Source organism: Phlebotomus argentipes, unplaced genomic scaffold, assembly GCF_947086385.1.
Source record: "Phlebotomus argentipes unplaced genomic scaffold, Phlebotomus argentipes genome assembly contig_15, whole genome shotgun sequence".
Classification (NCBI taxonomy): Eukaryota; Metazoa; Arthropoda; class Insecta; order Diptera; family Psychodidae; genus Phlebotomus; species Phlebotomus argentipes.
Genome location: NW_026776181.1, coordinates 7,716,765 through 7,743,965, shown reverse-complemented (window position 1 = coordinate 7,743,965; position 27,201 = coordinate 7,716,765). Strand labels below are relative to the sequence as shown.

The following is a 27,201-nucleotide window of genomic DNA, read 5'->3' as shown; positions in this document are numbered from 1 at the left end:
GGAATCGTCCAAAAAGCCACTTTTCACAACCATTTTCTCACCGGGAACTGCATTAAAAAAGCAACTTTTTTCACCGGTAATCTAGTAGAAGTGTTGTAAAAATTTTCACCAACTTCACACCATATTTTATGATTAATTCCTCCAAAGTCAGTTGGAGGGTTCATTAAAAAGCAAGCACACAAATGATATACATAGTTCGCCTCTCATCCACTTTTTTCAGCTCACTTCCTGCTCGCCATCGAAACGGCCAATCTGCGCCTTAGTGAATTGTAAAGGAGTAGAGCGTGGTAATGCCTTTAGAATGATTGCTCATTTTTATTGAGCAGACAGTAATCTTTTGTCTCCTTATTACCATCATCAATCAGTAGTAAGCTCACGAAAATGTGATTTCGCTAAGTGTGCTAGAATCAACTTCGAGGCTACACTTCCCACTCCGAACTCCTCTCATTACGACACGTGATAATAATATCAAATTGCAATATTTTCACGTGCTTTCACCTGCTTTCGACACAGTTTAGTGCTGTATAGTGCAGATATCCCACCTCTTTCGGGATTACTTGCTTCACGTTTGCCCCAGAGAGGGGAAATGGGAGATGAAAGAAAAACTCTTTCAGCTTAACGTGGATGAAAGTGTCCTTTGAAACTGAGGAATTTACACCTTAAGCGGAGAATAAAATGTGATTTGCTACTCACCAATTTTTCAGCTGAGGAATTTTGATGAATTTACAGAAAAAAAATCATTTATATATCTGCAACAAAATATTATATTATTAAGTCACAAAGAGAGAAAGTAAAATTCAAAAATAAACAGTGAGAACACCTCTAAATATATACCTCATTTATTATTTACAATTTACAAAGCCTTTAAATGTTTTATGTATAAGGAGTCAATGATATTTCTAGTACAACTATAACTTTCATTTTCGTTTATTACCGGAAGAAAAATTGCTATAGCATTTCCTTTATTTTATGTGTTGTGAAATAACAGTCTGGTTAGATCCTCTGTCAACATAGTATATTCCTATGTAGGGGAGGGACGAAGTATAGAAAGAAATGTCTGGCCGGGTGTGTCATCTAACAAGTACTCATTTGATGGTCTTCTAAATGAAGCTACACGGATTATCTTTTAGAATGGTAATCACAAATTTATACAAACATCCCTTCTGCCCTCATGAATTGACAATAGGTTTAAAGAATGATGCTTTGGGAGAGTAGTACAAAAGAGATCACTTAAAACCCAAATAACCCTCCTCAGTAGGACATCTCTTAACTATTTACGTCTCGGTATAATCAATATTAAATTACACTTTAGCACCGCAGAAAGAAATGACTGTTTTTTCATCAAGAGCTTCAACAGAGATTTGTCACTTATTTATAAGATTTCCATCATTTTTTTTTACGGGTTAATGCCTTCATCGTCAAATAAACTGTGCATGAAGATGAGTTTGACTCAAATTCCTCTGCTTATGCGCCCTCACTGAATGCAACCATGGAGGAAATGTGATGAACTTACGGGAAGAGTGTGGCAAAATGCTGCTCTGTGGCCGCTGGTGAGGAATGTTCTCATCTCAGGAGCATCGCATTCATGGCGGCGAGAAGGATTGCGAGTATCACGAGGCAAGTGGATGGTGTGGTGAGCAGCGGTGAATGGGAGCTGTTATGATATGCACCTGGTGGATGCCGAATGGGTGGCGGACCTCGCGATGGCAACGAAAAGTCCCCATTGTAGTCTAAATCCCAGAAATAATTATAATTACACCACGAGAAGACCGCACTTGAAATTAAATTGCACCTCACCATTGTTATCGCGCCACTCCTCCACACCATAGTCGCCAATGGTGACGAAATCGTACTTCTTTCGATTCTTCACCCGTGACCGATTCAACTGATAGATTTCCGTTGTCATTGGGGTTGTTGGAGCGGGAATTTCTGCGCGAGAGAAAACAACACGAGCAACCATAAATATGCAATCACTCGCAATTGATTTTAAATTCAAATATGCGCACCAGAGAAAAATTCATATAAACATGTTTTGTGAGGAAATATACAACATTACCATCGAGCTTTATGAGACCATCTGTTTCCCCGAGTGAATTCTTCGCCACGCATCGATACGAGCCAAAGTCCTTGGCGCCGACACTGCGAATCTTCAGTTTCATGTACTTGCTGTAGCCGTTGCTGATGGACAGCGTCTCGAATTTGTCTCCTGCGCGGGAAGTGTCTAAATTAATGATTAATCGCCATTTAATACTACAGAAAAATTCAAGATACAGTAACAAATTATCAATGTCGTCGTGAAAAATTGGTCTAGTTTAACTTATGGCAACTGTGCTTCGCGAATGACAATGGGAAAACGCGTTCAGCAACTTTCAAAATATTGGAAATGTTAGAAATGTTGTGTTATGGAACAAATCATGAATGGGCGGAGCATCCAAATGGGCGTGAACTTGCCCGGGATTTCAATTATTCCAGCTTACAAATTGTTCATGATATTGTAAATTTATCTATCCTCAATCATAGTTATTCTATGGTTCATAAAAACGCTCTTAAAATTTATATTTTTCAACATTCCACCCTCAAACCATTCTCATTCAATTTCCGAGATATATATCACTTTTATTGAGACACGCTCTACCTGGAAATCCCCCTTTCGCCAATCTCTTCATGGGAATTCTATTTGTTTTGCCATTTTGAAAATCACCACAAAACTTTCCATGACAATTGATCTAGGAGGAGAGTTTGTCGGACGAGAGAAGCCCACCCGAAAAGTTTTCACCACGGCGATGGGCAATTTCATAAACTATGGGAAAAATGCTGAATTTGCTAAATATTTTCCCAGAGAAACAATGTCCTCCGCAAATGCCACCCATTGGAATTGTGGGTGTCTATTCATGGGAAAATATGAAAAGGGAAATGAATGGGGGAAAATTCATTGTGGCGACTGTGGACATTGAAATTATGTTGTATATTAGACAACTCGGGGGTGCGATAAGTCAGAGGGGCAATTTATCATTGACAAATTATTCATGGTGTCCCTTTATGTGAGCACTTTCGTGTGTTGTTTTTCATAGGTGAGCGCAAGTATAAATTCCACGGGCGCCACATACGCGGCTCTTGGTGTGATATGCAACCCACCTGATATTATCATATCTCCGCGATCTGTCGTCCAATAATTTATCGATGCCGGATATGCTTCCGTGTGGCACTCCAGGGTGACATCCTGGCCAGTGTATGCGCCCTCGAGCTGATTGGGAATCGACAGCATGGGCGGAACTGCGCGCGTGGGAGGGAAAGAAGATGCAAAATCACCACATCATCCGCCTCAAATTGAAATATTTTATCACTCACACTGAACACGGAGCTCCAATTTTTTACTCACTGACGGTGGCACCCCGTTGGAGGCGACACATAAATAAGCCGCCATATGGAGTCGACTCACTTTCACAATCGACAGCACTTCTCCATCAACTACGGCCACTTTGAACGAGAAAATGCGCCTCAGAGTGGTGATACTTTAAGTAAATATCGGGGAAAGTCAAGAGAGTGCCTACCATTTTCGCCGCCGATGGACATTTCACTGCCATCCTCTCGACGCCACATGATGTATGGCTCAGGATATCCCCTCGCCCTGCAATTTAGCGTTACATTTGAGCCCTCTCGCACCACCATATCGTTGCTGGTGTACTGCTCCAGGATCACTGGTGGCACTGAAAGGCAAGGGACACTTTTCAGTCATTTGCGACACTCCACGCAAAATATCTCAGATTTATCGGCTCCTTCACGCCCCTAATCCTCCCCAAATGACTGCTTTATGCTTTGATTTTTAATGAAAACGCGCCCCAAATGGGACACACTAAATTTTCTCCGTAAATCGCATTGAAAAGTCAGTTAATTGTTGAAATTAATCACACAACAGAGAGTCACTGGGTGGTGCGAATTTCCGGGGTCTTCGGCGGGAGACATGCTGGAAAAGTTTATTGGTATGTAGAAAGAGAGAGGAAAATCTCAAGTTGAATTGCTAACAAGTTTCGCGAAATGTCTCTCCCAGTGAGAGAAAGCAATTAAAGAAAAAAATTCCTCAACACCCATTTTGGCATGGAATGGAGCAAAATCAGTTTCCACTGCCAATAAAATAGTCAATCACTGCTATACGGGAAGTTTTCCCATTGAGTTTCTTGCATGAACAAATTCAGGATGCTTCTTTTGGGTGACGTTCAGTGGGAGGCATTCGTTTCGTCACACCTCCTAAAATAGTTAGAAGTTAGTGTGATGGTGGCAAAAATAATTGCATTGTAAATAAGGAAGTAAAAAAGTTCTTCTTCAATGGATTGCGACAAACTTTACAGAATTCCTTTTAAACTCTATAAAAGGCTGTGAAGTTGAAATCAATTTATTATGCTAAAAAGGGCTAAAAAGACACAATTGAGCTTGAGTCATTTTGTGGTAGTTTCTGTGAAAATAACCAATTTATATTTTAATTGAGTACCAGAAAATGTCAGAGACATATACTTCATATAACATAAAGTATACTCCATAACGTGCAATCATGTGAGCGTGAATTTAAAAGAGAAGTGTTTCCACATTTGTTTCATCGTCATTCTTATGTGATTCTTTTCATACTTAGGAAAATCATCATTTCAGCGGCTTTTGCGATTGCACAAAGGAGTGAAGTGCTTTTCAAGTAGGCAAGAAATTGCTATGATGGAAACTGACATCACAAATGCAACAAAATTCGTCAGTGTTCAGCGTTGTATACTCAATTTTTGTACATGATCTTGAAGATAAAGATGCACGACTCACAAGACAATTCATAGAATTGATCAAGTATACTTTAAATTTTTCTCGCACTCTCAATATTTGCACCACATTTTACCAATACACAGAGATGGTTTGTAAAATTGAACACGATGGATTAAAAATGTGCATTCACCTGTATTTATTAGTACTGGACACATTGAAAGTGCCAGACGAGCACTTTGCCCTTTATTTCTGTGTCTATCCCCAAAAGCGATGTGAATGCATCCCAATATACACGCCATTGGGCGGGACACAGAGGAAATATGCGCCCGGAAAATACTCACCGACGACCTGCAGGTAGCCTTTCCTCGATCGCATGGGATCTGTGTTGATTTGGCACATGTACCACCCTCTGTCGTTCTCCTCCACCTCCTTTATCTGCAGATACCACGATCTGTGATCGTTGTAGGAGAGCGTAATCCTGGGATTTTGCGTGATGACGTTGTGATGAATGGATAGAATTGTCTGGGTATCCACTCGAACCCATGCCACCTGAAAGTGCACGAAATAACATGGGAAGAAGTGAGAGACAAGAATCCACTCAAACACCACTAACTATGTACATCATATAGACAGCGTATAAATTTTATATATCTTGTGCTCTGTGCAACGGAAAAATTTGCCAAAGTGAGAGACTATAGGAATGTAAATCCATTCTACAACAATTACAACAATCAAACTTTTACGCTTATGCAAAGTGTCTCTCATAAAAGTTTTCATTCGCCACCCACCCGCCCCTCTCGCCCTTTCGCCCATCGCCCCAAATTGCCCAGAACACCCGCACACAAGCCCCAGGAATGCTACAGTTCATGTAAATATATTCAAACAAATATATATGCGTATCTCTTTTGCTCCTGATGCAAGATGATAAAAGAAAATGCGATTCTGCATATAAAATTTCCTCTCTCGCTCATTCGCCCCCCAACACAGGCCATACATAGATATACTGCTCCCCTACACCAGCAGCAACACAAAACATGACAATGGAATGACTGTAAAAATATTCATAGCATTTCACCCCTCCTCGTATTTTCACAGTGGAGACGAGAGGATAAAGTCTGGTGTGACATTTTATTTCTTCATCATTCCACGCTTCACCCCTTAGACAACAAATTCATTGTTGTGCGCTTTTATCAAAATGAATTATAATAACACTAAATTAGGTAACAAATTAAATTTACATAAAAGATAAATTAGAGATGATAGAGAGCAAGTTCGGGTGATTCACAGGGTGGAGAGAGCTACCCTTTTAGAGTGAATTCATGCTCGTTCGTTGGATAAATTCTATAGCGGAGAGAGTTTTCACAGAAATTTGCTGATCATAATCTAACTGAATATTCGTCAAATAAATATGCAAAAAAGCTTGATGAAATATGCACGCATGACCTGCATGGCCCATATTCAAATGAACAGTTAAAGTACAGTGGTTTAGGAGTTTATAGGACCGAAACCAGGATGGTTGTGATTTATTAACACACTAAATTATATGCTTAATTTACTTCCGATTTGCAATTGATCTGTGACTTTCGCTTTGAGATAAATATTGGCTCCACAAAGTTTCATTACATTTACTTCTATGCATAAGTAATCCTCTATAAATTTTTGAATTGTGTACATAAATGTGCAAGCCACTGTGTGCTAACCTTAAAACGGGAAATTTGGTGGAAATTTGCCGACATTTCCACCATAGAGTCTTCATATTTTGAATTTAAAGCAGGGCAGAAGAGTGTGTTAGTTCAATTATGTTAAAATGATCCACTCACTTTCCCTCAGAAGTGAGGCCAGAGTAGAGGAGAATTGAGGGGTTTGTATGCAAAGTGGAGGGAAGTATACTAATTTAATAAATACATAACATTCTCCCTCTGTATACTTTTTTTCTACTCCGCTCTTACGTGAGTTTTTACCCTGGAATCAAAAGAAATTGAGAAGCTCACACAATGCACAAAGTAGGTGGAAAGTACAGGAATAATTTAGTTAATTTAACTCGCACCAATCCATCATAATTACGAGGTGCTTTTTCTCCCCTTCTCATCCCACTTCAGGTTGAGAAGTCAATGGATTCATGCAAATTTACTTTGTCATTTCGTTATTCTTTCTCCACTCTCAGGTTCTGCGCTCTTCTCTGGATCAGAAATTCCATAAATTTTCTCCGCTGTCGCAAACGTGAAGCGCTTCAGTGTCTTAATTCCCAAAGTGAGAATTTTGTGTGAAAATATGCCAAATATGTTTTTGAAGTTACGAGAAGAGGGCTGTTTTTTGCAGATTGAAAATACACAAAAATTACATTGCGCGTCTTTCTTCTCGTTGCCTTTTAAATATCCTCAAAGTAAATTGCAAAAGGCACACCTTTTGAACAGCGGCATTAAGGGTGTGCTCCGGTGGCAGGGGTAGAACAAGAAAAAGGGATAGAACATTGTTAAACCTTTACCGAAGCTCTTCCCTCTTCCAATTTTGAGATGGAGAACACACATATTGCGTGTGTATGACAAAGAAGACGAGCGCAAAAACTCAACAATATCAAAAGCAATATTCCTTTTTGCACAAATGAAAGAACCATCGCAAAATATGCGCGCAAAATTTCCCTCTATATTCCTATTCCACCACTTTTCTTTCACTATAGTCGTATGCTTTTTGTGTTCTGTCTATGAAAGAAAAATTGCTCCATATTGAAATATATCATGTCAATAAACAACAAATGTATGTACATATGTATTGTATTTCTTCCTCCCATCCCATTAATGGTGCAAAAACCACAGCCAGACAGCCAGATACAAGCATTTTCGCAAAAATAAAATAGAAAATTATTATATTGACGATATGTGTGGAGAACGTGGCGTGGATGGAAAATTCTCCATCGTGTACATGCTATCCATAGTCACTACAAAAGAGAAAACAATCGATTTCTGGTACGTAATAGAATAACAATTTATTGAAAATTTATGATATTTTATTTTTGGAGATGATTTATGGTTCTTTCAGTGACATTTCAAAGAGATTTATCAAAATCATACTCAATGACATGATTCCATCCACTTTCTGAGGGTGACTCTCGCACATCCCCCTCCCCGTGCGTGTTCCGCACTGGAAAAATCATTTCGCAATTACTGCGCTCCCTTTTTCACATGCATTTTCCAATCTCCGCAGTTTAAAGTTGTTCTTTTTGGAGGGGACAAAAATCTCCACTCTATCACTGATAAATCAACTGAACACTTTATTGACACATATCTATAAACTTTAACAATAAAGTACCTATTGAACAATTCAATGAAAACTCCAGACGTGACAAGAATACCGGGGATGATTTGTGAAACATCCTCGCCCGTATTTACACAGCCCCACACCATGCCGCACATTCAATTTCAACGTCATTCTCTTAATTTCATCACCACTCCGGCGATGATTGATGATGACTGGCTTGTGAAAAATTGAGCGAGTGCATTGCTAAATAGGATTTTCTTACCTTGTAGCCCTTCAGATTATCCACAACACACGCCAGAAGTGCATCACGACCCACTGACACGGTGATATTTGGAATGGGTTCGGCGAAGCGCGGAAAGTTGAGCTCTGCAAAGAGTTGAATTTTAACAAATCATTTTACTTAATTGCATTCTCTCATGAAGGTGGTCGTTAAGACAATTCAAAGCAGTTGAGAAGCAAGTTGGATGGATAAATAGAGTGAATTCCGGCAGAGATAAATTTTATCCTTAATATCCACTCTGAGGATTTTCACATTAGACAGAGACTTTGAAACAAGGCTCTTTTGGATTTTCTAAATCTCACAGACTTTTCCACAGAATGGGAGAGCTCTTCTCAGTGGATTTTGGGCGAGAAAAGCCCCCGAGTTGTGGAAAAATGGAATGTAAAAATACTCTGCCAGAAACAGACTGTCTTCTAATTCAAGAAAAGAGTGGGGAAATTGTAGAAATAAATCTTATCCTATTGGTTTATTAACGCGCCTTTGAACAATGCAATTTTGTTTTATGACACATTTGAATATTGGAAAAAGTGCCCAAATTTTATTGAACATTTTCCCACCCAACTTTCTCAACGCCCACTTTGCAATTTTCACTCTGGATCAATAGATTTGTTTTGTGTGAATCGTAGAGCAGTGGATGAAAAAAGTCAGAGAATCGATTAATATATTACTATTTTTGGGGTGTTTCATAAAATTCTCTCGCTCAGATTTTAATTTCTTGCTCGGTCGAACGGAATTTCGGTCGTTCTCAATCACACTGCAAATGAGCTTTTTTGCCGTAAGCCGTTCGCTTTGCGCGCTCTTCTGGGCTGGAGGGTGGCTAATAAAAAAGCTCTGGCGTCCCGCACTCGTGAAATGGCAAAATTCATTAAGCCACCCTTCGTCATAAAACATTGTTAACTCATCATTATTAGCCAAAATCACGTATCTAAATATTTATATACATTTTCCGAGCCCCTCGGGCTTGTGCCGGAGCTCGAGAGTGTGACTGAACTTGTATTGCGATCATATTAAAAATATGATGAATGGTTCTCGAGAGTGCTCGAGAGGAGAGAGTATGTATGTAAATTGAGTCAATCAGGGCGAATTTATTTCAATATGCTCCGTATAAATCGCAGAGGAGTTTCTTATGGATAGAAGACGGTTCGCCTCGTTGGCAGGAGACGGGAAAAAACCTAGTTATGAATAATGTTTTCATATACTTGTTGGCGCAAGAGTGAAGAAAATATTGTGCGTGTGGGATGGTGAAGAAGTTGAGTATATGACTGTGGTTTCCCATCCATATATTTACACTGTCTAGAACAGAATCCCTGATGAATATTACGAATCATCAAATTTGCATATAAATTGTGTGGAATTTATTCATCAAAATCATGTTATAGATATCTCTATGTGCTACATAAATTCATACTGCCTTGATATAAATTGATTCCCTTTAGAAAATTGGAGATTCCATTTCATACACTCTCCACGCCGTCTAATAGACTCCTCAACCATCAGACGAGAGGAGATTTTGCCTATGATGTTGTGTGGCCCTCAAATTGGGTCGTTGGCAATTCGCTGTTAAAAAATAAGGTTTGATGAAAGGCATGCACAAAGAATTTTCAAGTGCACGGATGAGATGGGTATTAACTTGGCTCGGCAGTATACTCAAGCCAAATTAAATTAAACTCGCATTTTTGTCGTACATCAAGCAAATATTTCAACAACTCGCACCGAGTCAGAGGATGTACAAGTGTAACAGGAAGTATGACGGGATGAATGGCAGGGCGCAATGGTGGGTGGATGAGGAAAAAAGAACCAGCATATCCATATAATTTAATTCACATTTACCCCAAGAACTCAATTACCGTGTTACACTTGATGGAATATTTTACTACACACTCAATTATACGTCGTGTACACTTTGACCTTTGACTTATTATATTTCAATGAAGATGACAGATATTGTGCGCCTCAGAGACAAGCAGACGAGGATTTCTGCTTAATTCTTAATTTCCCGACATGGGAATTTGTGAGTGCGGAGATGTTTATTTAACTTCATTCAGTCTCTGAAGTGTCTCACGGCAAAAAGTACCCAAAAAGTCAAAAAATGAGAGAAACTTTTGCAATGACACGCTGAATGTTCTGAAGGAAAATGTAGCTGTCATATTAATTAATCTCCTATACGAGCAATAAAAACTTAAAATATGACATGATGTGCAGAGATTTGCTCAATTCCCTGCTGAATGACATATGTTCGTTTGCAGGGAAACGGAGATTTTGCGTAAATAAATAGAAATATGACATCGATTCTGAGATTATTGGCATAATATCAACAAGATGCGCTCCTTTTAATCGAAAAATCCCCTCGGAATCCATAGCCATGTCGTGAATTCAAATTTGACTCTGTCGATTGATTTCTTTTGACATTTTGCAGACTCTCAAAAAGATAAGCTCTCCAAGTCTCTGACAAAGAGTCATCTTTCGCCGTCTCAGGAATATTTTCTCAGCAGATCAAACATCGTGGAAGGAAATGCATAATGACGCCCAGCTTTTCTTCTTACCTTCCCCCGCCGCCCAGTCTTCCTGTGCCAACAATCCTTTTGCAATGCGATTTGCAAGAGGATGTTCAACGTCTTGTACAGTGGGAGTTTTATATAACCGCAAAATATGCTGTAATGGTTGGAGATATTAAATAAACCCGCATGCTGGCAATATATGGGGAGGGAGTGGCGGGAGAGGAGAAAGTATACACAAGACTATAATTTTTTCTTTCCAACATAATTAATTTTCTTCCACCACGTACGGGTGTTCTCACACCCTCGCTGCTAAATAACATTATTATGAACAATGTGTGAACACACTGGAGAGGTGGTAAATGATTCAGAGATCACAAGCAGAATTACGAAAACATTATTTAAATAAGGTGATTAATGATATTTTTATATTGCTGAAGGTATTTCCACCGCAACTTAATCATACTTAAATTCTCAACGAAAAATATTATACACGCCGAGACTTCTTAAAGCCGCTGTTCCGTGCTTAATTCTACTTAGGAAATTCTTTCTAGAGAGTGAAGAAATGGAGTCTCACCATTGTTGTACTCCGCCTTTGAGTCCGAAGATTGACTTGACTTGCCTGCAAAGAGAAGGTAAAGAAGAGAATGGTTAGGATTTGCCCAATTTTCGTCTAATTACAAATATTCACCCATGATAAAAATAAAATTCATTAAAAATACGCACATTCTCGCACCGAAGGAAACTTTTTTCCAAGCATTATTTCCCCTTCATTTCCTTCAACTCAATTTCAGCATAAAATTTACTATATAATTCGCCACTCTCTGGAGGTGAGACCATGGCAGAAGAGGCGAGTAACTGAGGCAAGAAAAAAGGGGACATTACCCCAAATTTGGCGAAAATTATATGACTTTTTCATGGGTTATTCTCTTCTTTCGCATATTCTCTCCTACAAAGTTCTCTGCCATGGCAAATATGGTAACTTAATTTTTTTTAACTCCTTATTACTTTCCTGTGCCATCACAACACACGAGGCGGCTTATCGTAGAACAAGGAGGGACTCATCCTCGGCCCCCCCCCCCCGACCCCATTATAGTACATTCTTTTTATTTTAACATTGTGATATAATATAATTACGAGTGTGCAAACGAAAATGCGTGGCATCGTTGAATATTTCACGTGGCAAATTGAGTGGAGGAGGAAAAGAATGAAAATTTACCTTCTTAAGACAATATCGCACTATTGATTTTCCACTCGACACTCCGCATTATCTTGGGATTTTCACCTATTTTCCATCGCACTCGAGATGGTGGGTGTTATGAGGAGGGGGAGGACAAATATTTTTGCACATTTCTTAGCCGCTGTTTTCAATTTACATACACTTAGTGTTTGAAAAGAAGGAACATCTTCAGAGTGCAGAAGCATAAAGTACGAGAAATATATTTATGCAGATTTTCGCCTTGTGTGAGGCTTCAATGAAACTTTGAGTATAATCTCAGCTGCTGTGATGCACTTGAAATGTGAAAATACACACTCTGTGAGGATGGGAAATTTATTTAATTAGGTCAAACAGATAATAATGCAAAAAGCATAAATCTATACTTATCTAGCTGGAAAAGCATTACCAAAATATTCTATGTATATTAATTAAATTGAATACACTGGAATTTGAGAAGCAAATTCAATTTTCTAATTACTTTATTCATTTTTAATTGGAAGTGTGTTAGTGAAAATTTCACCCTATAGATAGTTTTGCGATTTAGAGAAGTTTGAATGGCATTCCATGTCAGTCACTTTGGCTTACAAAATTGCTTAATTTGAGTGTCTTTTTCCCGTACATTAAAATCATCAATTTATTCAATTCAATTAAAATAATGGTATTTCCATAGTGTTTGTTGTCATCGAAAATAAATGATGTTATGTCAAACTACCCTGGTATTTGAGACACAGTGTGTGTGTGTGAAAAGTTCTTGCCAATATTGTGCTTACCATGGTTAACATTGCGTTTGCAAAATCGGCATATATTATCCAAACAGGCAAATATGCGAAATTTGCACAATTTCTACATTAATTACCCATCGAGATGGATGGCAAAGCTGCGACTCAATCCCAGTTGAATTTGTAAACAATCTGTACGTCTCAACTTTGCAATTAGACAAAGAGTAATGTGGCTGCATTTGTCACTTTCAATTGCACTAATCGCAACATTCTATCCGATGGGAGTCCTGCAAAGGGACAGACGCCCAGTGACGATTCCACGAATAATCCCAGGAATGACGATGAGCTATTCCGATCTGACTAGTTATCGCCGCCCCCACAAGAGGACTAGTCCAGATTACTAATAAAGCCATTACGTTGATCGATTCACACACGGATTCCCTCGCCCTCGCCTGCATATTGAATTAAGCCCAGTGAAGTGGACTATCTTGCAATGCTGCGTTATCAACAATTACAGCTTGGGCCATAGGAGGCTCGGTAATGAGGTATGACGGGGTGATTAAATTAAAATAGGACGCCGAAGAGGTTCTCCGCCTCCCAAAAGTGCAACCTAATTGTTTTCTGCAGTAATTCATCTTGACTTTTCAGGGCGAAATGCAGCGCAGAAAAAACTTTTAACACGATTTCCTCTCCCTAAAAGACTTTAATAGACACGGCAATTATAAGTGGCAGATGCTGCGAAAAAGTTAATTTCTCTTCCACACCTCGGCGCTGCAGTGGTGAGAGTTTAGCGGATAAGAAGTGCGAGAGGAAAGAGATATTTGGAATCGGTGATTTTCACATATCCCCACGAAAGTGTCTCAATCAAATCGATGACCTATTTCAGCCAGAATCTCCCATTGTTATGCAAATATTGATCTACAACAATTTAGGCAATTGAAAGCATTCTTGGGCTCTGATATCCTCTCTCTCTATGTCTATTGAATTCCTCACTATCTCGCCATTGTGCAGGATGAAAATCACTGTGTTTGGCAAACTCAAGGGCTTTTATCGTGCACTCATGGCGCTTTTTTCGACACAGTCACATAAATCCGCGGAATACTAATCCACAGTGAGTACCACGAGTGTTTTTTGTCCGAGTCGCAACTGTAAAAATGCTGATTTTCAGGGGATTGTCGTGCTAGTGAATAATATAAAAAATATTTTCTCCATAAAGCCGTCCAAGAGAGTACTTTTTATTTACATTTTGCAACTTTTCCCCGCGAAGACTCTTCATGTCGCCGGAATTCACCATTCCGCGCCACCCAGTGTCATGGCATATTTTCCTACTATTCGCAAAGGTTGCGAAATGAATGTTATGAATAATTTAAAATGTATCAGAACACCCCACAAGTAAACTTCAGTCCTATGTGTGTGGGTGTGTAAACTCCCCCACCAAAACAAAACAGAAAGTTCTATCGAGATGTTAACGCATAATTAAATTTCGTACCATTTGAATTTCCGTCACATCGACTGACTTTCCCACCCAACTCACTTGGCTTTTTAATTTATTGAGAAAACAATGGTATAACCAATAAACTTTAACCCAAAACTTCTAACTCCCTAATATAGTTATTTATCTCCCCACAAGTAGCCACAACCTCCCGTTTCATTTGAAATTATAACCCTAGCAAGAGCGCCAATTAAATCGAGAGTACATATGTATACAATATCTGTGTTACGTACACACTTTTAATTTGGGATAGATAATTCTGGCAAACTTTTGCCGTCTCTACAGGCTATTTGGCTCTCAACAATATGTTTCAAGCCAGAAAAATGTGCATTTTTTCCTCCATGTCAAACACAATATTTGTAAAATAAATACAGGTGGGCAAATATTGCAGTGGGAAAATACAGGAAAAGGATAGCGAATTTAATCTGCGAATTGGTCGTATTTACAAATATCGCAAATATCTGCGAATAAACGCATATTTGATATTGCAATTTTCTAAATTAAAATCGAAAACATGTTTGTGGTTTATTCAAACCTTTAGATCACACACATGATGAATACATTTTTAAAGTCCTATAAATCAATATTGAGCCTTTCACAGAAAAACAAATCGCACAAATCACTTCATTTGCCAAGGGATAAATATTTGCAGATACGAGCAATGTGCAATCAACAGGCAATAGCTTAAATGTAGTTTAGATAAAGCAAAAACATGCTGAATTTCATCAGCAATTTGCCTTGATCATTGCAGATTTTTAAGGAAGTTATCACAGTACAAAACTGCCTACAGTTATGGAATTAAATTATTCTAATAGTATTGTACTAATGTACATTTGACATGGGTAGAAAAAGGACAAGGGGCTGTTAATATAAATTGACAGCCTTTTTTTTCTTTCACCCATGTCAAATTTACATTTGCAGAGCGTGATGAGGACAATTTAATTTGACAATTATTATGTAAACACAACAAGAAAAAATTATGCTCATATGAATAAATGGTCGATCGGAATACAAATTGCGGATAAATTCTGCGCCGTGATCTTGTTACGATCCGTCAGGAAATTCAGGAAACCAACCAATGTGATTGCTGTGAGCTTAGCAATGTGTCATCAATGCCAGATAATTTCCCCTTGGCGTTCATTTGGCACACTGAAGGCGGGAAAAATTCAATTTGCAGCGAAAAATCATTTTTCACCGGAAAATCATTCACTCTGTCACAGTCCAGAGAGCCCGTAACATCCCCCGAAACATCACTGCACGTACTGGCGGATTCACGATGAAATTCAAATCAAGACCGTCGCCCCGGGGCGTGATAAGGAATTGAGAGAAAAAATCGCCTGAATGTGGAGTTCAAATGGCTCGAAAGTTGTCGAAAACATCAGGCAATACTTGGGCAAGACGTGACAACTGCCACTGACACAGGCGTACGCAGATTATTTCCTCTGGGTGACTCAAGTGTGATAAATTGCTGGATATTTCGGGGAAAAAGTCGAAAGTGATGGAGAAGCGTGAGATCCAGGATGCGCCCCCGTCCTATGTGGAGGCGATGCAGACGACAGTGACCAGCCAGCCAGCCCGTGAGTAATATTCCTTTGTCGCGCGAGTGTCAGAAGCTCTGAGGAAATATCTTGTGGCTTCCAGTGGGACCCGCGCCGATGCCCCAGTACTACCCAACGCTGCCCACGGCGCCCCAGATGCCCCCGGGCTACGGCACCATCGGCGAGACCGTCACCACATCGACGACCATCACTATACCGCAGGAGATAATTGTTGTTGGAGGATGCCCGATGTGTCGCATCGGGAGGCTGGAGGAAGATTACACATGCTGTGGTATTTGCTGTGCCATTTTCCTATTTCCCATCGGCATCCTCTGCTGCTTGTGCATGAAAGAAAAGCGCTGCACAAATTGCGGTGCCCAATTTTAATTAGCTCATTCATCTCCGGGAGGCACGAAGTCCTGCATGGCCAGAAAAAGGGAAATATTCTGGCGCACAAATGGATTTTGCATGATGAACAGAGCACAAAACTATTCTGCATTCACTGCGATATTTCTCAAAGAGCCACTCTATAAGTTAGAAATCAGAATATCATATACATACCAAATGTTATATTGATTATGCTGTGTAAATAATGGCACGTGCCTTAAGTTTTTTATATAAAGTGTGATTGTGTCATTGACACAGTCAAGAGATGTCTTTTCCATACTGCTCAAAAGACCACCTGAAAATCATGTAAAGTGTTTTGTAAAAAAAAAAACACGACAAAGCGAGGCCGCAAATTGGTGGAATCACATGCATAAAAGTCTGTTCAAAGTCACACTTGTGATGTAAAATCCCCTCATTTCTCCCATGGAATCGAGAATTGTAACAAAACGCTCCTCAACACAGTGTTATATCGAATTGAAACCATGAATATTAGCATGAATGCAAGTGAATCGTTTGGCAGAGTCATAAAAAGTTCCCCATGGCACGTCAAAAACCCGGCTTCACGTTATATTCGGGTAGTTTATATGGTTTATTGTCAGTTATTGCGATGCCAAAGATCGCTCTGTCATGAAAATAAACCGTGTGTGATTAAGACTGTCGCAGAGTTGAGTCTGTATATTGGGAGTGATGAAAAAAGCTGCATTAGTTGCAGATTTTTTGCTCTGGCATCGAACAGTGCAAGGCCGCTAAATTGAGAGCATAAATTATGGAGGAGCTTTTCAAATGGTCTCCTTCAATTTTTCATACTGAGCCATTTCACGCGAACTGTTAAAGCGTGAAAACACAACGGGAGGCTAATTGTGAGGCATGTTGGAAAATGTAAACACTGGGAATCTAAAGTATACAGACAAAGAGCATACAGAGAGTTACTTATAAGCGAAGTGATAAGATTATATATTTTGAGAATGGTATAAAATAAAGGAAAAAAATGCATACAAGAAAACTTTATCTATGAATGTCTCAACTCACGCCCACGCCGAGAACATGAAACTTTAACGACGCGTCTTTTGCACAGACAAAAACATAGATACACATTTAGATATGTGCTTCATGTTGAGTCATATCTTCTGTAATGTTTTTCCCCGTGCGCGTCCAGCAAAAAAATGCCACGGCTTCCAGCTTATCAATTAATTCGCATGGCATTTTATCATGTGACGTAGTGTCTCTTTTTGGATATTCCCCGCAGACGCACTGATTTCCACAGCTCGATATAATGTGCTAAAATGTCCCTTTCACCCTTGACTGATTTTTATTCCAACGACAGCGCGACGTCTTGGAGACATTTGGCGGCACACTTTATGTACATATTTTCGGTGGATTTTCCCATTCTGATTCTCTGCAATTTACTGACGTCAACAGACAACCAGTTAATGCGGGAAAATTGGCACAGAAATCGCTGTGAGATGCTCACATATAATCCGTATAGCATCCATTAATTTTATGTTTATTTATACAGACACTAGTAGTAAATCACAGTGGTACATAGCATATAAACAGTATTTACGGCGACACCGCGTCTATATTTCGTCTGTAGTCATCGAACGCGAAGGATTACACGCGGTGCTTTCCGTCGGTGTGGGAAAAATCACATTCCAACCCCTCGAATTAGGATCCTGTGGAAAGTTGATGCAATTGAGATGAATTATTGCAAATTTACCACTTCAACATATTGGCGCTCGCCCATCATCGTGACTATATAAGCACAAATATAGGAGAGTCAATTTCTCAGAATGGCTCTTGAGAGTTTCTCAATGAACTGTGCTTGCCAAAAAATCCAACACCGAAGAATGCAACAGAGCTGAGAAGATGAACTCCCCGCTTTAATAGCGAAGAGCAAGTGCACTTTGGACACCAATTTAAGCTCTCATGTCTCCCGGGAATTTTTTCTTTGCCCAACTAAAACGGATTGTTCCATTTGTTTCAGTTTTTGCACAAACACACACACCTTCTAAACCTCCTACTTTTGCTTTTACGTCTGTACATAAATTTTGTGAAGAAACCAATTCCTCTCACTTTTGCGAATTAATTGAGTTTTGTTTATATTGTTCTCATAGAACACCATAATTAGAATTTTATGCATTTCCAATTATCTATCAGTTTGCATCAGTGGTGAAATTCATCCTGCCCAAAATGATCCCCTCTCTCCTCTACACATTGGCTCCATTCTATTCTATTGCTCTATGCAGTTTCCTAATGATGCACTCTCAAGTGTCTTTAGTGTGGACGAATGCAAAAAATTCAAACAATTCTGTCTCAATCTCTAAAGCCAATTAAAAGTCGGAAGTATTGGTCTTTCATCGTGTCTTTGTCCGTCGTGCTCAGCTGAGATTTTCGCCTCCTTGTTGCATCTCTCCTGAGCGACACTCTAACAAAGAAAAATTACTATAGGAAACCTAGAAGTGCACAGTTTTACTGACATAATTGGCATGACGAGAATGTTGAGGGGCAATTTTGTATGTAAAATGCACAATCTAGCCGATAGTATCGATTGAGAAATGAGGCAGAAAGCGGCAAAAAAGTTGAATAGAGATTTTGAGTGCGGTTAGTCATTGCAAGGCCTTCCCCAGGCCCCCACCCAACTGATGGTGAGAAATACCAAGAGACTCGCTGTGTGTGTGTAATTAAAGCAATTTTATATATCAATCTTCCGTTGGAAATCACCTTGTCCGTCGTTGGCGGTGAGAGAAAAAGTGTTAAATAGTTGGGATTCGATGATTGCGGGGTATTTATAAGTAGCCAAGCATTTACTTAAATAGTTTAGTCGCTGATCAACTCATTCCCGGTGTGCATCGACGGTTGAGGAGTTGCGAGCTCTGTGTTTTTTTTGGCAAGTGTGTGGTGTGTCGTGTGAGAGGGCATTTCGTGATTACCATTCTGCCGTTATTATCTTGTGAACGTGAGAGGAGGAAATCAGACGACAAGATGCCTGCAAACGACCAATTCAACGTGGATGTGCAAACAGTGGAGGACTTCCATGTGTCTAGTGGTTCAGAGAGTGCTGGATTGTCTGAGGAGGATGAGGAGTTTGCCCATCGTGATGGTGAACACAAGTTCGGTGCAATCAAGACGAATCGAGTGCCGTGCGGCGCACAGGAGGATTCACGGTATCAGAGCCAGACAAATAGGACTCATGAGCATTTCCTGAGGGAGTGCATCGAGGAGTTGCTGGAGAAGGCCATCTTCAGTGGCACTGACAAGGCGAACAAGGTCCTGGAGTGGCGCAATCCAGAGGATCTCGCCGCTACACTCAATCTCGACCTGTCCACGGATGGCGAGTCGGACAGCCAATTGCTGGAGCACATCCGGCAGACGATTAAGTACTCCGTGAAGACGGGCCACCCGTACTTTGTCAACCAGCTCTTCTCCACTGTGGACCCGTACGCTCTGGCCGGACAGTGGGTGACGGACGCCCTCAACCCCAGCGTGTACACGTACGAAGTGGCCCCCGTGTTCACCCTGATGGAGGAAGTGGTGCTGCGCGAGTTGAGACGCATCGTTGGCTTTCCCAATGGCGAGGGCGATGGTATTTTCGCGCCTGGCGGCTCAATTGCAAACGGATATGCAATTAGTTGCGCAAGATACAAAAATATGCCAGATGTGAAGGTAATTCGAGCCCCGCTCAATGACAAAATGCCCCTGAATTTCAATTGAAAGCCCCCTCCTTCCGAAGAATCCAGAAGTTCACCGTATAAATCGATACATTTCCACTGTGACATTTATTATTGCAAAATGACGCGGAAAATGCATCAGGAGAAATGATCAACACTATATAATGAAACACAATGAGAAATTCATGGGAAAAGCGATCGCGTGAAATTGTATTCAATGCACTCTTGGAGTGTAATTCAATCACCCTTAAAATTCCCCTGAATAAAATCTGATAAGCCGTTCTCCACACGGCCAGCATAAATCTAGGGTGGAGCTTTTCAATTGAAATAATGGTTGCAATTGAGCACTGTGTAAATTGATTGAATTGATAATCCGCCCCATATGGCAGAATGCAACGTAATAAATGTATTGTAATGTTGAAAATTCCACAGGCCAAAGGACTTCACGCAATGCCACGTTTGGTGTTGTTCACATCCGAGGATGCTCACTATTCTATTCAGAAGTTGGCCTCATTTATGGGTATCGGTGCCAATAATGTGTACTCAATACGTACAGATGCATGTGGTAAAATGCAAATGGATCATTTGGAGAGCGAGATTTTGCGTGCTAAATGTGAAGGTGGCCACCCATTTATGGTATCAGCAACGGCAGGTACGACAGTGCTCGGGGCGTTCGATCCACTCACCGAAATTGCCAACCTGTGCGAGAAATACCAGCTCTGGTTCCATGTGGACGCCGCTTGGGGTGGCGGAGCACTGGTTTCCCCCAAATATCGCACACTCCTAGCCGGAATTGAAAGGTGAGTTCCCACCGTCATGACTGTTATGACCAGAGAAAAGAGGTGTCAATTACTTTAACCGACAATTTGGCCACGAGAAGGCGTGTGGAAATGCCAAGGCCCGGGCCGCCCGATTCCGGTTGAGATGTAACTTCCTGCACAAAACACCATTTTCTTGGCAACGTCACATTTTTCCTCAACCTTAACCACTCTTCTCGCTCTCCTCTGTGTTGGCCATATTTTCAAATTTCAAGTGCACCCATTTTCGTAACTCCGCGCGATAGTGAAGCAATAAATTAGTTTTAAATTGATCCCCTCATGCCATTTATCCAATCACCGTGTCAAATATGATTTATCGCCCGGCGGCGCCGAGGGGTGAGCAACTCAGGGCAGCTTTTCCACCACATGCTATGCATCTCAGTGCATTCGCTCCACAGCCAAATTATGTCGATGGATTAGCATTGATGTGAAGATGAAATCCACACCATTATTCTTCGCCATCTCACCAGAGAGAGGGAGAGAGAAAGAGAGAGCTTTTCGCATGCAAATGCTGCAAAAGGGCAACTTTTGGATGGCTTTTTGGAGTTGACACAGCTTTTGCTCGATAAAGAGCTTAATTTTATTAAACTATTTCCAAAAATAGACACCCAGTTTCAGTTGTTACGGATTTCAAAGAGAGTTTTGAAACACAAACTAGAGGTTTTACAAATATTTTTAGCCGAAGTAGTCAATAGAATCATCCGATTTTCGTGATTTTTGACTTCACTAGCAAGCCCCTGAATTGCGAAATATCGCAAACCCGGTGCCAAAAAGCTCCCACGGGAGCGAGAGAGAGAGAGAGCTTTTCTTGCCCGAGGATGAAGCAAGTGTGTTGATCCTGTGTGCTTTACTTTGTTTCAGGGCTGACTCAGTGACATGGAATCCACATAAATTATTGGCAGCACCTCAACAGTGCTCGACATTCCTCACTCGGCACGCTAATCTGCTGAAGCAATGCCATTCCTGTAATGCGTCATATCTGTTTCAAAAGGACAAATTCTACGACACTAAGTATGACACTGGTGACAAGCACATCCAGTGCGGGCGTCGTGCCGATGTCTTCAAGTTCTGGTTGATGTGGAAGGCGAAGGGCACGAGCGGCCTGCAGCGGCACGCGGAGAGGGTCTTCGAGATGGCTGAGCACTTCACCGAGCAAATTCGCCAGCGGAGCGACTTCGAGATGGTCGTGGAGCAGCCAGAGTGCACGAATGTGTGCTTCTGGTACCTGCCGCCCAGCCTGCGGGGGTGCCCGCGTGACGACGAGTTCTGGGCCAAGTTGCACAAAGTGGCGCCGAAAATTAAGGAGCGCATGATGAAGGAGGGCTCCATGATGATCACATACCAGCCACTGAGGCAGAAGCCCAATTTTTTCCGGCTCGTCCTCCAGAATTCATCCCTCGAGAAATCAGATATGCTGCACATAATTAACAAAATTGCACAACTTGGTGAGGATTTGTGAGAGGCAGTGTAAAATGAATTATTTAGGAGGGAAGTTTTACATCCACCCTCCGTGTTTATATCACACATAACGTATATTTTAGAGATAATTCTCCGTACAGCTCTAAAACTTTCTGTAAATACCAGATTTCTTAATTAATCCCCGCGCCACTCTTGTGGAGAGATATGCAGAGGAGAGCAAAGAAAAAAAATGCGCGCCCTCTCGCAAACCGACGCCCATCCTCATAAGGAGAAGGAAGAGAAAAGTTGTTTTAATGAATGATCGAAACATGTAGATAAGTGGACGAAATAAAGATATCCAGGCAATCCATTAGAAACGAGAACTCCTCTTTTTCAATTGACGTTTTCCACATTTCACACCGCAGAGCTTTTTAAATTGGCAAATGCTGAGCTTTCGCCACAAATAAAATCACTACTTTACCATCCGTTTGCCCAACAGTAATCCACACCATATCGAAATCAATACGGCCACAATTTCAACCGATGATTATTAATATTGGGGTACGATACGGGGAGAAAATGTGTAATGAAAAGCCGATAGCATGTACATTTTTAGTGGCAAATTACAGCCAGATTTGTCCCTCTCTAGACAAATAACACCTCATTATTAATAAATGGAGGAGTGGTGCTTAAATAGAAGACCCAAATCGCCACAAAATCAACCCAAACCGTCTGACCATGCAATTGATTATTTATCCACAAATTGATAGCCTCCAGTCAATGTATGTAATTATAAAGTGATATCCAATGTTTGTGTGCCTTGCATCAATTATTTTAGCTCAACCTTAATTGATGGAAATGAATCGTGGAGAAAGACCCAAGGATTGTATTCCATTTGCCATGGGAGAGAGTGAATGTTTAATTCATCGTAAGCGAGAAGCTTAGAGCGTCTCGTGTTGATTCAAAAGCTCGGATTTAAGATGCTCTCAACTTTCTTCACAAAAGGTGAGTTTAGAGACGCAAAAGTTGAATAAATCCTGAGTATTGGAATTATTTTACTTTATCAACATTTTGGGATGAATTTCAAGTGCTTGATGTCATTGGAATACTTAAAGTGTTATAAATTTAAGGAAATTTAAAATTGTAATAAAGATTATGTTGAAATGAAAGCAATTATACTTATTATGATCAGCCACGGAATCTAAATTTAACAGCTGAAATAATAAGAAGATGAAGAAGCATTTTCGTATTATTTTGCGATTAAATCGAAATATAACAGAAAAGAAACTTATTTCTAGTTATTAGACATGCAACATTTTATGTTCGAAATGTGAAGCGCATGAAGACTATAGTTTAGATTCCAGATATTATAGTTCTCGTGTCAGGAATTGTTTTGCTAAATATGATTAAAATTCTCAGTCGATCATGTGTAAAATCAATATTAGAAGCGATAAATCCTATTGCAATGTATAGAGTCAATTAGGAATAATCACTCTTAACTCTATTGAATGAGTAATGCTTCACTTAACTCCTTATTATATTTTAAACACAAAACACCCTAAGCTTCAGTACGAAGCATTTCAACACAGAATACAGCAAGGTGTTTATATATTAAATACATAACGCTATCGGAAGGCTCTGGATCATGTCTTCCTGCTCTAAATTCAAAGGATTAAAAATTAGAGAATAGAACCAACCTTCAGCGAATATGGCCGCAGTTGCGATGGTTGTAAAAATAAATGCAAAAGTTGCCATTATCGTTGTTCTCATGACGAATATTCACACTCCACAAGTCACACTATGTTCTATTCTTATCGCTGGAATGAAAATCCAAATGTGTCACTTCATTCGCCTATTCTTGCACTGTCCAATTTGATGAAAAACCTTATTGTTTATTTTCCGCTTCGTTTCTCAATTATGAACAACAGTGAAGTTGCATTGAAAGTGCATTAGAAAAGAGTTAATATTTATAAAGAAATCACAGGAATTAAGTTATAAAATCTAGGAAAAGGGTAAATTGAAACATTATGTATTCAAAAGCTCACCACAAGCTTAATCTTGCGACAGAAGACAATTATTTAGGTACGCCACTAATTGAAGCCCACCCCGTCTATTGGGGATAAAATAGTGAGTTTTTAGCGTGGTGGGAGACTTGGTAAGCACTTGCATATTAATGACTTTTTAGCGAAATTCCCGCTGAAGAGGTTCAGCATCAAAATACTCAAGAATGAATTTGGGTCAATACTTAGACATGACACTTGTCTATGTAATTCCCCCTCACTTGCGACATTGTTTGCAATTTTCTCTGGAAAATTTACTAACACACCACATATATATAATAACTTATATAGTTTGCATTTATCTCGCCAACTTTTACTTGTTCATTCTGCCACCATGTTCATTTCCCAAGTAGTCATATTGTAAATTATTCAAAAGTAATCTGGTCTCTGTTCTGGGATTAACCAGCGATAGCTCCGCCACCCAACCGCCCTAAACTCGCCGAAAACAGTGGGTGGGTGAATCAAATTTTGAAACCATGACCATATAGAGATGTACTAAATATTAATTGAGTCTCTCGACTTCCCATTCGCACAATCTATCGACTAACAGCATCATATTGACGACAAATTATCAGGATTTCGCCTCTCTCCTCCCACCACCTTTCGGCTTCACTTCAATTAGAGCCAAATTGACTGTCAATAGAGCGTATGGCAATCACATTGATGACATTTATAAAGATTGAAAGAATCCCCCTCTTCGCAAAGTCAATTAGCAAGTCAAGCCTCCCAACATTACTCAGAGTCAATCATAGCTGGGTTCGATCGCTTATTCACTTTACAAATAAACACTCGTTGTGGCGATGATATGTAGTCTCAAGTGTTAATTTTGGGGAATATCAGGGTCTGGTGCCTCGCAACGACACTCTCTCAACGGCGACTCTTGATAAACTGAACACTTTCCCACTGCACACGGAAGAATCATCCCCCAGAGTGAGGATTCGCGCACACCGCATGCGCCCCAACGACCACCCCTCACTGGCGTTCTCCGTCTTCTCACCCCCAATTCTCCATACATTTCTCATGGCTAAATAGAGGCACATAGAGCAGCAAAGGCACCTTCTATCCCAAGAAAAATCCTAATTATTTTCCACACACACACACTCACACATTCCTTCCCTCTCTTTGTAAATATTTTCCCTAAAGAACCATCTTCACCTCACCAGACTGTATGCAATTAAATTTATCATTTAACCCAATATAGGGCAGAGAATTGATAAAAATAGCCATCATTAAAAATTAAACTTACGTGATTTCCTGCAAATCCCGTCGGTTTCAGCACACAAGAGATGAGATTTTCCCTCAGCACAGCTGAGAAATTGATGCATCATTCAGTGTGTCGGAAAAACATTTCGAGTATTTTACCAGCACACATTTTTCTGACCTCGCCATTCCTAGGAAATAGCGGAGAGTAGATTGAAAGAAATTCATCTTATTTGGTGGAAGGAATTCATGAGCTCTCCACCAAACATTTTTGCCAACTGCTGTGACTTGGCTGGGTTTTTTCCTCTCCAGCAAATCATGCGGTAATTGTGAATTCTTCGGAGAAGGTCTTCAAATTCAATGACAAGAAAAACCCTTGCAATTGACACACTAATAGTGGCAATTAAACACTCGTGTCGCTGTGAGCATTTTACAGTAAATGTCACGGTATTAGAGTGAATCATGCCATGAAATTGCACACAAATCATCTACATAATATATTTTTTAGTAAAGAAATCCTGATATCTCGAATTCTAGCTGCTTTATAGTACACACAAACTTCCCAAACAACCGCCAATGTTAATTTTCGCATAGTTGAATATCACTTCTACCGATTTTCTTACCCACAATCGGACTTAGATTTGCATCTATAGATTGATGCTTTTAGCCTATATAGCAACACTGAATTCTCGGTAACCATTCACTCTGCATCCTCAGCCATTTTCAAGACATCCCACAATATGAAACTCGACTCTTTCTTGCAAAAGCACACTTTAACAATTTTCTGCCATGGAGTTGTTTTTCAAATGCAATTACTATGTCGAGTAGGTATGCGCTTGCATACAAGATTTCGTAGTCGTATTTCAGCTTCTATCTAATAATGCAATTATTAATATATCTTAAGTGTTTCATAGCTTCTGATTACCCTGAATACCTAAATAGTATGTTTATTAGGGAAACAACCTGATTCCCTTTTATTCACCCTCATTCTTCGTCCCTTGGACGAAGCTTAACCCTATTCTTTTATCACCGATTATCATTGCTGATTTGAAAATCAGGACATGACATAAGGACATAAAACAGTCCGCCTATTAGGAGTCTGACTAATTTAAAGCCCATTCTCGTAATCCTTAACCTACTAACTTACAGTGTGTATCACATATCTGAAGGAAAGTTTCCTCCGCTGTAGCAAATTTTGATAAGCTCACCATATCATGCATGAATATGATGAAAGTTGCACGTAACTTTGCGGATGCAGCGGCAGCATTGTTAGTTTCAATGAGTAAACCTCTCAAGTTTTCCCACACATACTCGCATTGATTTCGTGACACTTAATAGCACATAATCTCCACTATAAATTCCTCCAAAGTTGTTCGAGGATTTTGGCACATTTTCACGCACATCCACTTCATTACGGGTGGGCGATATAAAAAGCGGAGGGTAAATAGAGCCTTCACAGCGGGTGGTTGCACAGGATGAAATATTGGGGGCATGTCGGGTGGGTTGGCTCTGAGGGGTGTTAATACTCCTCAACTTCTTTAATACTTTTCTCTATCGCGAGAGAGAGAGTGAGTAAAAAGAGAAAAGGGTGCCCCTAAGTGGGGGGCTGATTAGCAAATCTTGACACGTAAAATAGTCTCGAAGTGCAACCAAATTGTTCTGAGTGGATGCTCGGATGGATAATGATCCATGTTAAGGCGATATTAAAGTTTACTCTCAACACTTTGTCGGCGAGAATTCTCGTCGGGTGGATGGGCGGGGAAAAAACACAACACACTCACCTAATTTAGGGGAATTTTTTATGAATATTCCACGTCGATTGGGGGCATTTTATTTCAGACGAGACAGAGTCCTCGTTTTCACGCTCTCGTTAGACTTTACTGTCCTCCTCAGCCATCATTATCCTTTTTTCTCCTTCTCCAATATTAAATG

At 40.1% G+C, this 27,201-nt stretch overlaps 3 protein-coding genes across 12 annotated transcripts; 2 read left to right on the top strand and 1 right to left on the bottom strand.

Moving 5' to 3' along the window:
• Positions 1–823: 823 nt before the first annotated feature.
• Positions 824–24,942, bottom strand: LOC132261467 (lachesin). 10 transcript variants are annotated; one of them, XM_059760297.1, is made up of 12 exons: positions 24,806–24,942; positions 24,055–24,119; positions 23,707–23,919; positions 11,348–11,392; positions 8,258–8,361; positions 5,082–5,289; positions 3,552–3,707; positions 3,349–3,477; positions 3,136–3,273; positions 2,057–2,221; positions 1,798–1,929; positions 824–1,730 (listed from the first exon to the last, which is right to left on the bottom strand). In XM_059760297.1, the coding sequence occupies exons 3-12, from the start codon at positions 23,777–23,779 to the stop codon at positions 1,564–1,566; spliced, it is 1,317 nt and encodes a 438-aa protein (XP_059616280.1). In that variant the 5' UTR covers positions 23,780–23,919; positions 24,055–24,119; positions 24,806–24,942; the 3' UTR covers positions 824–1,563. The 10 variants fall into 10 exon arrangements, with proteins under 10 accessions (XP_059616280.1, XP_059616279.1, XP_059616287.1 ...); XM_059760296.1 differs by having other exon boundaries at positions 23,707–23,911; XM_059760304.1 differs by having other exon boundaries at positions 2,057–2,206; positions 23,707–23,911.
• On the top strand, positions 15,607–17,122 carry LOC132261471 (membrane protein BRI3). The gene is made up of 2 exons (XM_059760306.1): positions 15,607–15,777; positions 15,842–17,122. The coding sequence occupies exons 1-2, from the start codon at positions 15,699–15,701 to the stop codon at positions 16,123–16,125; spliced, it is 363 nt and encodes a 120-aa protein (XP_059616289.1). The 5' UTR covers positions 15,607–15,698; the 3' UTR covers positions 16,126–17,122.
• On the top strand, positions 18,781–22,392 carry LOC132261466 (cysteine sulfinic acid decarboxylase). Its single transcript, XM_059760294.1, has 3 exons — positions 18,781–19,788; positions 20,226–20,593; positions 21,473–22,392. Exons 1-3 carry the CDS (start codon positions 19,108–19,110, stop codon positions 22,068–22,070), a joined length of 1,647 nt encoding a protein of 548 aa, XP_059616277.1. The 5' UTR covers positions 18,781–19,107; the 3' UTR covers positions 22,071–22,392.
• Positions 24,943–27,201: the final 2,259 nt, after the last annotated feature.

Coding starts and splice junctions, on each gene's coding strand:
- LOC132261471 (XM_059760306.1), top strand. CDS start 15,699: ATGGAGAAGCGTGAGATCCAGGATGCGCCCCCGTCCTATGTGGAGGCG. Junction 15,778..15,841: donor AGTGACCAGCCAGCCAGCCC/GTGAGTAATATT, acceptor TGTGGCTTCCAG/TGGGACCCGCGCCGATGCCC.
- LOC132261466 (XM_059760294.1), top strand. CDS start 19,108: ATGCCTGCAAACGACCAATTCAACGTGGATGTGCAAACAGTGGAGGAC. Junction 19,789..20,225: donor AAAATATGCCAGATGTGAAG/GTAATTCGAGCC, acceptor AAAATTCCACAG/GCCAAAGGACTTCACGCAAT. Junction 20,594..21,472: donor CTCCTAGCCGGAATTGAAAG/GTGAGTTCCCAC, acceptor ACTTTGTTTCAG/GGCTGACTCAGTGACATGGA.
- LOC132261467 (XM_059760297.1), bottom strand. CDS start 23,779: ATGAGAACAACGATAATGGCAACTTTTGCATTTATTTTTACAACCATC. Junction 3,708..5,081: donor AGGCTACCTGCAGGTCGTCG/GTGAGTATTTTC, acceptor CTTGCCTTTCAG/TGCCACCAGTGATCCTGGAG. Junction 2,222..3,135: donor CGGAGATATGATAATATCAG/GTGGGTTGCATA, acceptor TCATTAATTTAG/ACACTTCCCGCGCAGGAGAC.